Source organism: Leucoraja erinacea, chromosome 3, assembly GCF_028641065.1.
Source record: "Leucoraja erinacea ecotype New England chromosome 3, Leri_hhj_1, whole genome shotgun sequence".
In the NCBI taxonomy this organism is placed as follows: Eukaryota; Metazoa; Chordata; class Chondrichthyes; order Rajiformes; family Rajidae; genus Leucoraja; species Leucoraja erinaceus.
The window spans coordinates 56,646,366-56,660,106 of record NC_073379.1 but is presented as its reverse complement, the minus strand read 5'-3'; the positions used below and the strand labels follow the sequence as shown (position 1 = coordinate 56,660,106).

The following is a 13,741-nucleotide window of genomic DNA, read 5'->3' as shown; positions in this document are numbered from 1 at the left end:
TCATCTCGCAAACAAACCACCTGGCTACTCTCAATTGGCTTCATCAGTTACCTTTGAATCCACAAAATTAGAAATGAACTTAGTCAGTTGATCATGATGGACTGGTTAAGAAGATTTTTCGAGCACTTGCTTTGATTTGTCTGATTATTGACAATGCTAATTTACTTTGCAGTGCCTTTCACTTTTACAAAGCCACGTAATGCTTGCAGTGTGATGAGCCAGCCAACATTACTCAATATTTACATTAACCATGAGACGCATTCTTCCTATTTTGGAATAATCATGTGCAAGTCCTTCATTTTGTGCAAGGTGAAATGTTTAGACGGTGGTCTGTGATCAATTTTAATGACTTGCCCAGCTGTTTGAAGAGGGTTTTGTCTAATTTTTAACGTGTTTAAAGAAAGATTTATTAGTTTATTTTCAGTTTCAAGATTTGTTTTTGCAGATCCATTATAGATCTATTAAATGGTGTTTAAGTTTTGACACATCCTAGTTTGAGGATATTATTTCTTCCAGTTTCAATGGATCCAGGATACAAGAATGGGTAATGATAGTGAGGTTTTTGTAGAAATGTACACAAAATTCACTTCATTGGTCCTTTTAAGAAGGAACAAATAAAATGATTTCATTTTGTATATTAAGTTACAGCACATTAGTATGACTGCAGACTTGTGCTAACAGATATGTTGCTTCATTCCCTATCCCATCTGATTAGTAATAAACCCATTGCTGTGACTATTCTGTGGATGACAGGGAAGTTCTCCAATGTCATGAACAACAAATTTCTTCTGACAAAAACAATTAAAACAAGAGTAAATTATCTATGCCTTTGGAATAATTCTTGCAAAGGATGGTTGTTTTACAACAGTATTTCAAGAAAGGTTCCACTGCAGGTGTTAAACATTATTGGCTCTGGAAATGCATACATGTCTGTTCTTTCTTTCAGACTTGCTGGGTTTTAAAACTTGCAGAGGTGAAAATCAGAACAAGCATCAGGATTAGGCAGCTAATACACATTGTGATATTTAATTCTTTGTGAAAATCCCACTTTAATGCAGTTAAGCCAGTTTGATTTTTCTTGCTGATGTTGACCTTTTCAGTAATTGTTCTATCTGCCTCGATCAATCAACTTTTGAACATGGCTGGTTCATGTAAACTATACTGTATACCGGCTATTTTTAATGAAATTCCTACATGGTTAAATGCTTTACAGAAACCTCCATCTAGCAGTTAGAAGATATAAAATTCTTTCAAACCATGTTGCTGTTGTCGTCTTCCATATTTTATGCACTGATATCTATCCTCTTTTCGTTATTTGTTCCTGTCACTTCAGCTGTTAGTTTCTTTGTGTTTTGATAGTAAGTCATTACATATGCCAAATGATTTGATGGGATACTTGAGGAAAATGTATCTTTCATAATTTAATCTAGTAGCATTAATTGTATTCATTTTTATTGTCTTTGTTTGAGTTCAGAACTTGATCCTTAATTTCATTGCTAACATTTATACTTTTATGCTGTGTTTCCATTTACCTGTGTATCTTCATACACGTTTTAATATTTTAATAAGCATATTTATAAAATTCATATTTAAAAATATAATTCCATCTTAATGAAATTCTGCAGATGCATGTGCCCTATACTGAAATATCACAGAGGTTAATCTTTGAGGGGGAAAGTAATGGAAGAAAGGAAAAGTATCTTTTTTTGAAGTTGGTAATTGCAGATCTTCGATTAAGTGTATTACATTGACATTTACACCAGAAAATTAAATTGGTCATAACATTCTTTATGCAATATGTCTGCTTTGCGAATTAAGTTCCATGACTATTGTCTTTTTAACTTATCCCTCTTGTTCCTCAGGGAAGCCTACAGAAACTTTAAGACGTCCAGAATACATTAACCAGCCGGATCAAGGAATCCGGCGGCCAACTAGTGTTGCAAAAGGAAAAGGCAGCATGCCAGAAACAAAGACTAGCTTGGGAAGAGAGATGCTTACTACAGATTCCAAAGTACAAGCACCAGTTGTTGGTCTACTTAAGGATGTTTCAGTTCGTAAACCTCTATCTGCTACAGTTAATAGGTAACTTGAAATGTAGGAAAGAACTGCAGATGCGGGTTTTAATCGAAGGTAGACACAAAATGCTGGAGTAACTCAGCGGGACAGGCTGCTTCTCTGGAGAAAAGGAGTAGTTGACTGAAGATGTATCTCGACCCGAAACATCACAAATTCCTTTTCTCCAGCTGTGTTACTCTAGCTTTTTGCGTCTATCTTCAGCTCTACATTTAGTTTGCTAGGTTATTTGCTGTGAAACTTAATAACTTTTTTAAAAAGCTTGAAAATAATAATAAAATTATCTCATGACTTTTGACTGAAGAAAACGTTAAAATTTAAAATTGTCTTGGATATCCTGTTGTACATTTATCCTTTATTCTTTGCTGAGCTAGCTGATATAACCAAGGAACTATTGTGTTCTAATTAGCCTCCACATTCAGACAGGTGGTTAGGGGAGGGATTCATGGTTTTCTTGATTTGCTATCAAGTGACCTTCACTGGAAACTTGCTGAAAGGAAATGATTGCTTCAGTTTTCAATCTAACCAGTATTTCTATTTGGAATGCTGGTGTATTTTTTTGAACTCATAACATTTGTTATTTATGGAAGATATAAAGCAACTGAGTTTTTTTTTTAAATCTCTGTACCAACTTTAATTGGTTGCACTGGAAAAGTAGCAGAATACATTGAAAAGAAATATTAAAATGTTGATAGAATGAATAACAAAATTGTAATGACTATTTGGTATGTCTTATCAAGTCTGTTCTCTATGGGAAGTTGTTGGTTTCTCCTATTATTTAATACTTCAAGCATAATTAATTACTGCACAAGGTATTCTGTAGATCAACTAATCGTGGAAGGAAAATGAAAAAAGAGATGGGTAGACATGGCTTTGAAATGTATAAACAACATGGATTAATATTTAGAGACTTTATCTGTCCCTAACTAAATTGTTTGAAGGGAGGGAGGTGGTGTGGAAATGACATTTTTTGGATTGTTCTTATGAGCATGTGAGAAGCCAAATTGGTACTTACAAATAAGAGCAGATGAGAGCAATAATGCCAATGAAACTTAAGTTATGATTATCATAACATATGGCTCTACGTTGTGTTTGAGAAGAAAAAGCGGAAATTGGGAGAGGATGAATTTTGTGAAAGTAGTTGAGGACGGTAAACTAAAAAAATTTGAGCAAAATTGAAGTGTCAGATATTTTAAAATGGTCCTAGGAATTTGGAATCATTATAGCAACAGAGAAATTGTATTTTATTAGCAAAACATTTTGGATGTAAGAAATGTAGGTTAAATCGTAATTAAAAAACAAATATACATTAAGCAAGAGAACAATAACTAGGTATCAGAAAGAATACGAAAAGTGGAAAAAGAGCAATAAAAATTATAATTAAAATGTTGAGTAATAAAGAAAGATTAAAGCACGAAAATGACAAAAGGAATCAATGAAACGGTCACTAACGGATAAGCTATTAGGTAGTGAAATACAGAGTGTTAAATAATGACATGAGCATACATAGAACAGTACAGCACAATAACAAGCCCTTTGTCCCTCAATTTCTATACCGAGCATGATGCTGGGTTAAACTAATCTCCTCTGCTTGCATATCTTCCATTTGGCTGCATTCCTTGCTAATTCCTTTGCCTTTCCAAATGCCACTTTTGTATCTGTTTCCAGGCACCCACCCTTCTGCGTTTGAAATAAAACTTTCCCCAATGTTCTTTTAAAGTTTGTCTCTGACCTTAAAGCTATGCCCTCTAGTCTCTGACATTTCCACCTTGGACTATATATGTATTAAGGAAACTAAAAAGGTTTGTATGACATAAGATGTATGAAGATTTTTAGGATTTGGTGGGGGGAGGGGAGGGAAGCAGAAAGTAATTGATAAACCAAACAAATTGGAGGATAAAAAAATGACCTCTGATGGACTCTATGTCTGTTAAGAGGTGTAGATCTATTAAAGGCAGCAGTCAATGCTTATTAAAATTCATTACATAAGGGAAAATTGTATAGCTAGCATTGTAAAAGGGGATAGAAGTATCTTAGGAAATACAGCAGATGTTGAAATTCTGAAGTAAGTGCAGAAAATTGTGAAAATGTTCAACAGCTCAGAGCATCAGTGGAGAGAAAAGATAACTTCCATTAATACCATCATCCTGATGAAAGTTTCCAATATGAGACTAACTTCATTTTGCTCCTCATAGACGCTGCCTGACCTGACAGGTAGAATTAGTACGGACCTCAAGATGTTGTGTCATAATTAACCACCCTTACTGATATTGACTTCTTTAGTGTAGTATCACTGATAAGAGTTGTGCTGCGGCTTTGATAGATTTGGATTGCCATAAAACCTTTCATAGGGTCAATGGTAAACATGATGATTCCAAAACAAAGTTTAGGCTTCAAGTCAACTATCCAAACTGACACGAGGCAGGATATAGTAGTTTATACAGTGATGTTGGTGTGACTATTAAACACTTTACAATGACTTGGATTCAGTGACAAAAAGTATTTTAAAGTTGCCAATTGATAAAACTAATATACAGGATGAGATTAATCCATTTGCAGAATGGGCTTCTGCTGGGCAGTGTAACGTCAATGTTTGTATGTGGTAGTATACTCGATAAGACTTGAATTGAACAAATGCTCTTTGGATAATAGTCTAACAGGAATAGAAAAAAAAAAGTTTTTGGGATGTAAATTGGAAAAAGTAATGGAAGTAAATGAGCCCATATGAAAATAACAGGTTTGCTTTACAATTTCATTTATTTAGAAAACAGAGATAATTTGAAAACATGGAAATAAGCCTGTTTAGACCATAATTCAAGAATGAGATGTTTATAGTCACCAAACTATGAAAAGCCAACAAAGTGAAAGCAAAATAGATCTGTATTAGTGATTCTTAGAGATGGTAGATGTACTGGTTTAGATTGAACAGGGAACTTTTAACTGAAAGACTGATGGGCAACCTCCGAGCAGTCCTTCATATCTTGTGAACACCTTTTTCTATTTGGCTTATTTGTTTTACTTTTCATTCTCCCTCTGAAGAAATAAACTAAAATAAAACCCGTGTTTTTTAAATTATTCTATTTTAAACAGAATAGGTTTTCACCTTGTATCAAATAATTGATCTCAAAAGAAAGTGACCACAAATAAACCCAGTGTGGAAATTAGGGGAATCACCTTTGCCCAAAAGATTAGTATGAATTTGGAGAATGCTTCCATGAAAATTGGTTAAGGCAAATAGTGCTTTTCTTGAGGGGAGCATGGAGGTTTGAAGTCTATACTGCACTATAATGGTCTATACTCTAGACTTTAACTTTAATTACTGGGTTTAGGCATCTCACGGGAATAGTTAATATCAACCATGACGAGATTTTTTACTTTTCCAGAACGGTAGAACCAGAGTTCACGGGCTGCGTTTGAAGGTGGGTAAACTAAAAACTAATCGGCAGAATCAAGATTTAGTGAGTGAGTAGTCAATGTTTGAAGCTGCTTCTGTAGGGATGTTTTCTTTAAGAAAATGACATTTTAGGAAACTTTGTAATGTGCCTGGGAGGGGCAAGTGACTTTTGAACTTTGATTCTCAAAGTCATTGCCACTGCGATTTTCCTTATTGTGCATGTCTTTTGTAGATTGAAGCAACTGCGTTAATTAGACACAAATTCAATTATTATTATTATTATTATTTTTCTGTATCTACCAGGAAGGTAGAATATGCACTAAATTAACCTTGGTTGCCTTGTTATTCAATTTTTCTATGAGTACATATACCATCTTGGACAGTATAAGGAATCATGTGATGTCATCCTACAGATCCAAATGAAAGCTACCCAGTAACCATTTTTCTCCTTTTATTAAGGGGACATGTAAGCCTATTGTGCATGTGTGTTCTCCAAACTAAGGTTTTTCCTATTGACTGAAAAAGTGAGAATAATGTTCTACGCAAAATGAAAAAAAAATACAGATCCAGTTATTTGACACATAAACAGAAATTAGGGCCTTGGAACCTGTTGAGCCATTAATTACAATAATGGCTGATGATCCACATTCAATACTCTGCTCCTGCTGTCTCCCTGTATCTCTTGATCACTTCAGCCCTGAGAACCAGATCTAAGTCCTCCATGAGTGTATTTAACTGCTATGTATGCTGGAAAATTCTACGAGCTCACCACTCTGGGTGAAGTAATATCTCGTAATCTTGGCCCTTTTTGGCTTATTCCTTGCCCTTAGACAGTAATGTGGTTTCTGGATTCACACACCATTGAAAACATCATTCCTCCATCTCGGCTGCCCAGTTTGGTCAAAAAATGTCTCTCCCCCTCCACATCCCCCTTTCCTTCCAAATTGTAGAGAGTACATTACTTCACCAATCTCTTCGTATGTCAGAATGGTGAGCCTTTACTGCATTCCTCGAAATAAATACACTCTTCCTTTGGTAATGGGATCAAAACCTCACACTATACTCATAGTGTTATTTTACTCGGGTCATGTATAATCGGAGCAAGATGTTCCTGCTCTGATACTCAATCCCTGTCATGAAGATTTTCAATTTTCACATTTTTCTTTCTGCACTTGCATGCTTACTTTCAGTCATAAAGGCAACCAGATCTCATTGCACAATTCCTTTTCCAAATCTATTGAAATTTGGGTAATCTACCTTTCTGTTTATGCCACCAAGGTGAATAACCTCAAATTTATTCACATTATGCTACATCTGCCATGCATTTCCGTTCCCTCGCCTGTCAAAATAAGACTGGAGCCTATCCTCCCTTCCACAGATTACATCCCCACCTGTCTTTGATGTGGTTGATTCCTTCACCTAACTCCATGTATATTGTCAAAGACTGAGATTCCAGCACTGATCCCTATAATATCCCATGTCACAGCCTGCCGCTTGGAAAAAGACCCATTATTTGCCTAACTTTGTTTCCTGACAGGTAACCAGTTCTGTGTCAATATCTTACACCCAATAATCATATGTGCTTTAATGATGCACACCAAGTTCACAAGGGGGCCCTCTCAAAAGCCTTAAAGTCCAAATACAATACACTGATTTTGCAAGTACAACAAAAAAAATTCCAATGGACTAGTTGAGCATGATTTTCCTTTCCTAGATTCATATCGACTTTGCTTGATCCTTTAAAATAATGGAGTTACGAAGATAAACTCTTAATTCAATGGAACTGTTTCAGAACCTATAGAATTTCAGAAAATGACCACCAAGACATTGAATGTTTCCATGCCACTTCCTTAGATCTATGCATGTACATTCAGGACTTGGAGATTTATTAACCTTCATCTGTCAGAGAAGTTATAGAAGTAGATACAGTTAGAACTTCCAAGTCATTTAGACTGACATAGGGACAAACACCAATTTTATTTATAATAAAAAAAAATTTAAAAAAAAACTTTTGGCACCCTCCGTTCCAAAGCCTTTCTGGGTTATTTGTTTTTCTGAGCTAACGGAGGTCATGTGATAGTGAAACGACAATATAATCCTGGCCAGCTAATGACACATCTCCCATGGCTCTAAAGCACTATGGAGTGCCAGAAACTAAAGAAAAACAAATATAAAATGTAAACTGAATATGAATGGAATGAGCTGCCGACCCACTGGCGGCTCCCACCTACTCCCTGGCCGATTCGACTCCTGGCTTCCAGCCCCACTCCCGACTTGCAAGGAGCACCAGTGAGCCCCTCTCACCCGCTGCTGTTTCTTGCTGTCCGACTTTATCCGCTCCCTGCACTCTCGTTGCTCTGTCCAGTTGGCCTCTTTCCTCCTTTCTTCCCCCCCCCCCCCCTCCACTGCTGTCACTGCCGCTGCCTCCTCCTTCTTCCCTGGAGTCGCCATCATACTCTACCTTGGAGGCGACAGTAGGTGAGAGGGGAGGGAGCCCCATGGTAATTGGGCCTAGTTTTAAAGTGAAGCAACACTTGTACATCACTTGTCCTTTTACATCTGTCACTGAAAGTAAGCATACAGGTACAGCAGGCGGTGAAGAAAGCAAATGCCATAATGGCCTTTATAGCGAGGGGTTTTAAGTATAGGAGAAGGAGGTCTTACTGCAGTTGTACAGGGCCCAGGTGAGACCACACCTGGAGTATTATGTGCATTTTTAGTCTCCTAATTTGAGGAAGGACGTTCTTGCTATTGAGAGAATGCAACGTAGAGTCACCTGGTTAATTCCCAAGATGGCGGAACTGGCATATGATGAAAGAATGGATGGACTGGGCTTCACTGGATATTCACTGGAATTTAGAAGGATGAGAGGATATCTTATAGAAACATATTCAATTCTTAATTCAGGCTAGATGCAGGAAAAATGTTCCTGATGTTGGTGGAGACCAGAACCAGGGGTCACAGCTCCTGGGGGCTAATGGAATCAAGGGATATGGGGAGAAAGTTGGAATGGGGTACTGATTTTGGACAATCAGCCATGATTATATTGAATGGCAGTGCTGTTTCGAAGGGCTGAATGCCCTACTCCTGCACCTATTTTCTATGTTTCTAACACAGTGCTGTAGTAACTCAGCTGACTGAATCAGTCTGAGGAAGGGTCCCATTGTCACCTACCCGTGTGCTCCAAAGATCCTCACCCGCTAAATTACTTCAGCACTTTGTATTCTTTTGACTATTAACCATCATCTGCAGTCATCGGCAATAACGGGCACCACCTCATCCGCAATGGCCTGTTTAGAGCCCAGGGTTGTTTACAGTAAATTGTTTATGTTATAACGGACCATAATGGAGGGAGTGGTGTCCGTTATTGTTGATGACTTCAGATGATCATGCAGGTTACCGTGAGGCTCTCTCCCTTCTCATCTGTTGTCGCTTCAAAGGTGGAGTTTGTTGGCGACTCCAGGGGAGAAGGAGGAGGTGGCAACGGTTGAGCATGGAGCAGATAAAGCCAGCAAGAAACAGCAGCTAGTGAGAGGTGCACTAAACGGGGTGGGGGGTGAATCATCAGTTACCGGAACATCGGTTCACCCTGTACTGTAGAGGTTTTACAGTCATTTTTGTTGCAATAGTTCCTTTTCTTGATCTTTCTTTTTGTCCTTCTGTGCTAAATTGTTTACTGCACCAAATACTCAGATTTGCTGTTTTTTCCTGTCATTTTATATTTTTCCTTGGATGTAATGGAATTAACTTCTACGTTTAGCCACAGTTCATCCATGCCTTCTGTTTTCTTTCACACAATAATAGAATGAGCGATCCTTATAATCTGACCATATCCTCTTTGAATGCTTGCCATTGCCCAACAGTTACTCATGGCTAACTCTTGCCTGATACCTCCACAATTGCTTTTGGATTCAGGACTCAGAATCGACACTCCCAATTTGCATCATAATGGCAAATGGTATCTCGTTATGTCATTCTTCCACTGGGAACCCTGCATTTCTGCTTGTGTAATGAAAATCTATCCTTGGTCACCCTGTTGCCCTGTTTCTAGTTACAACTTTTATACTCGTGTGTTTATTTCCTTGGTCATTTCCGCTACCTTTTTATGAATAGTTTATCCATTGAGACGGTCTTTAGCCTGGTGTTCTTTACATTCATAGTCATGTTTATATTTTTCCACATTATGATCCTGTTTGTCTCTCAATTTTTGTGCCTTCAATTCTTACCTTTTTGTTTCTTTCAATGCCTTCCCATGCAGTTTCCCAGATTAATACCATCCATTTAAATTAGACCCATCAAAACTACCAAATACCACTGAGAAACCCAATATGGTCATGAATTTATCCTACCCTTTTAGAACGTGTCCCCATATCCTAGCAACCTAAATCCCTTCCTCCTGCACTTGTTCGTCAAACTTGGATTCATGCCATCCATTGAGGTCATAAAGAATAGGAGTAGAATTAGGCCATTCGGCCCATCAAGTCTACTCCACCATTCAATCATGGCTGATCTATCTCTCCCTCCTAACCCCAGTCTCCTGCCTTCTTCCCATAACCTCTGACACCTGTACTAATCAAGAATCTATCGATCTCTGCCTTAAAAATATCTACTGACTTGGCCTCCACAGTCAACTGTGGCAACAAATTCCACAGTTTCACCACCCACTGGCGAAATACATTTCTCATCTCCTTCACAAAAGAACTACCTTTAATTCTGAAGCTATGATCCCTAGTCCTAGACTCTCCTACTAGTGGAAACATCCTCTCCACATCCACTCTATCCAAGCCTTTCACTATTCTGTACGTTTCAATGAGATCCCCGTCATTCATCTAAACTCAGGAGAGTACAGGCCCAGTGCCGACAAACGCTCATCATAGGTTAACCTACTCATTCCTGGGATTATTCTTGTAAACTTCCACTGGATCCTTTCCAGAGCCAGCACATCCTTCCTCAGATATGGTGCCCAAAAGTGCACACACTATTCCAAATGCGGCCTTACCAGCGCCTTATAGAGCCTCAACATTACATCCCTTCTGCTGTTCTCATCTTCTCTGGGATAAATGAATGGTTTCAAGATGCTTTCACATACCTTTTTGAGATCTACTTGGTCAATACATAACTAAGTCAACATTTATTTAGTTTTAGAGATACTACACAGAAACAGGCCCTTCGGGCCACCGACTCCATGTCAACCAGCAATCTCTGCACATTAACACTATTCTACACACACTAGGGGCAATTTACACTTACACCAAGCCAATTAACCTACAAACCTGTACATCTTTGGAGAGTGGGAGGAAACCTAAGATCTTAGAGAAAACCCACTCGGTCACGGAGAAAACGTTAAAACTCCGTACAGGCAGCACCCATAGTCGAGATCGAACCTGGGTCTCCAGCGCTGTAAGTGCTGTAACGCAGCAACTCTACAGCTGTGCCACCCTGCCGCATTTCCTGTTGCTAATTGTCCTTGGAAAGTAAGGTCATCCACCTTGAATCACTGTACTTCTTTTGATGAAGATACTCCCTCAATGTTGTTGGATATGCTGTTCCAGGATTTAGATAAGTGATATTTCAAGGTGGGAAGCTGTGCAAGTGGAGGAGAGCCTGCAGGTGATGATGTTCTTTGCTGCCCTTAGTCGTGATTATGGCTATTGTGGATTTGGGTAAGCTGTTGAAGTGTCCTTGGCAAATAATGCACTCTGTTGATGGAACAATGCTGTCACTGCTTGAGGGAATTAGTGTAGTGTTGTTGATGCAGTGCCAGTTAAGTGAGCTGCTTTGTCATGACTGGTATTGATCTTGTTAAGAACTATTGGCAACTTTTAAGGGTTTGCAACTTTTCAGATTTTTCTTGAATTGGTCTTGAATTTTTGATCAGTGGCACACCACCTAAGCTTGTTGCTGACTTGCAAGAAAGTTTTGGTTTAACTCAACAACAACTTGATGAAAGTAGTTAGCACAACTGTTGCGATGAAAACCCGTATGATCACAAGGACTTTTTGGATGTAAAACCATTATGGCCCTGTCCCACGGTACGAGTTAATTCCAAGAGCTCTCCCGAGTTTAAAAAAAATCAAACTCGTGGTAAGCACAGAGAATGAACGTAGTGGGTACTTTGGAGCTCGGGGATGACTCTTAGCCACTTGTAACGCTAACGGCAGGTACTCGGGAAGACTTGCTAACGGCAGGTAAGCTCGGGAAGACGTGAAGATTTTTCAACATGTTGAAAATGAGCGTGCCATTACTGTAAATCTCCGAGTTCGAATCGGGGCCAACTCGGGAGAGCTCTTGGAATGAACTCGTACCGTGGGACAGGGCCATGAGATTGTCATTGTATGAGGGATATCAGAGCAATCCCTACTTGCTGAAATTGAGGAAGCTTGGGAAGCTGCAAAAGCTGTGGGGAAACAAAATTCCACTTGAGAAGCAGTGAAATATATTGAATAGTTTAAACTGTTGGTATTCTGAACGATTAATAGAATGTCCAGGACAATTTAAAAAATATTTAAATGAAGTCAAACTTTTTTTCAAAAATCTAAAATTCCATTCCCTACCGCTGAAATCAATAGAGAAGCTGTCCTTGCATTGTCAAATCTGCACAGGTTATTGAAGTTGAATGATTTATTCCAATAATACGCTTCCATGATGAGTTGTGAAGTTGTGGGGAACTATATCGGGGAAATATCAGGAGTTAAATAGTGAATTGCTGACGTCTCAGTGGAAAATAAAAGCTATTATGCTTTATTATCATACCCTTTATTCTCAAGAGAGTTAGTAGAACTACAGTATGTGTTGCTAAAATCTCCGCAAGATTTTTCTTTGATCATGGGGACTGAATATAAGAAAACTGGGAATGATGAGAAGGGATGTACAGGAGACGATCAGATCTTTACCTTAAATTCAGGGTAAATTGTGTGGTTTCAATTAGGTGTGTTCACTTTCATATCTGTGCATAACGCAAGGTTCAACAATGGGAAGCTCATCTAGAATTTCCTCTGCTTGGATTCTGTTGAGATTTACTATTTGGTTATGTATTTATCATCAAGGAGTTGTTTTTACATTGTTAATTTTAGTTGGGCAGGCAGCAGATATCAATGGATTTGCTGGTGATTGAAATTGAGATGTTTCATATTGAAACCAGAATGCAAACTCTACAGGTTAAAGACATTTGAATGAAATTGCTTAGTCAGCTTGCTTTATTGACATGTTAATTGTCTTTTGAAAGCATTGTTGAAATTAATAGAAGGTTTATTGTGCATTAGGGAGATTAGTCTATGACAATAAGCAGATGGACCTTATATTTAAACAGTATGATCTCACTAAATGCATTACAATCGGCTGATAAATCCTCCATATGAAATGTTCAGCTGCAACTGCATAAAATGGCCCAACAGTGATTGAACAACATGCAAGGTATGCAAAAAGCTTGTTTTGCCCAGTATGCATAAAGTATAGTACTATCCATTCCGAAAACATTGGTTATTAACTTTCTTTAATTAAATGGCTTAATTTGGGTCTTACTGGTATCGATGGGCTCAAAAATGTCCCAGTCTTGTTATTGCCTGCTCCTACCAATCTCTCCTATTTCCAACACGAGTGTAAATCTTTTGAATCAGCTGCAATTGGAAGATTTGGCTTGATTGCTTGTTTCTTACAGATGGGATATACTATGCAAAAATGCTAAGTAAATTTCAAAGTGCTGTGGTGTTCAATCAAATGGTTGATAGCCAATTGTATATATAACAGTAGTGGCTTTTTTTTATTTGAGATTTTTTTCTTTCTCATCAAAATGGTGGAAGCTGTTTAATGTACAACAAACCGACTGCGGAAAAAGTACAGATGTTATTCAAAATTTGTTAAGGACAATTGTGCAAAAACTGGTTCAATTTTGATTTTCCTTCACAATACCACTTGCAATAAATGAACTTTAACCACATTCGCTGCTCAGCCTGCCTTCAATATTGTTTTGGGGTGAAGAAATCTGAAGATTCATATTCTAATGTGAAGAAATTAAGTTCCTACTCTTGAAGTAGCCAATCCCTTTGCTACTCTTGAAGTAGGTAATCCCTTATTCTGAAATTATTTGAAGGTTATTCATAATGCTCCATTCGGATCATCCTCCCAGCATTCACCATGTCAATCCCTCTTCACAGTCTGAAGAAGGGTCTCGACCCAAAATGTGACCCATTCCTTCTCTCCAGAGATGCTGCTTGTCCTACTGAATTACTCCAGCATTTTGTGTCTACCTTCGATTTAAAACAGCATCTGTATTTC

The 13,741-nt window shown here is 38.1% G+C and overlaps 1 protein-coding gene across 2 annotated transcripts in view; it reads left to right on the top strand.

Moving 5' to 3' along the window:
* LOC129695629 (tudor domain-containing protein 7-like) overlaps nt 1-13,741 on the top strand; it is a 119,320-nt gene that overhangs the window by 17,588 nt on the left and 87,991 nt on the right. For both annotated transcript variants that reach the window (XM_055632756.1, XM_055632757.1), the window contains exon 4: nt 1,863-2,082. In XM_055632756.1, the coding sequence (XP_055488731.1) occupies nt 1,863-2,082 (220 nt within the window). The remainder of the gene's footprint in view (nt 1-1,862; nt 2,083-13,741) is intronic.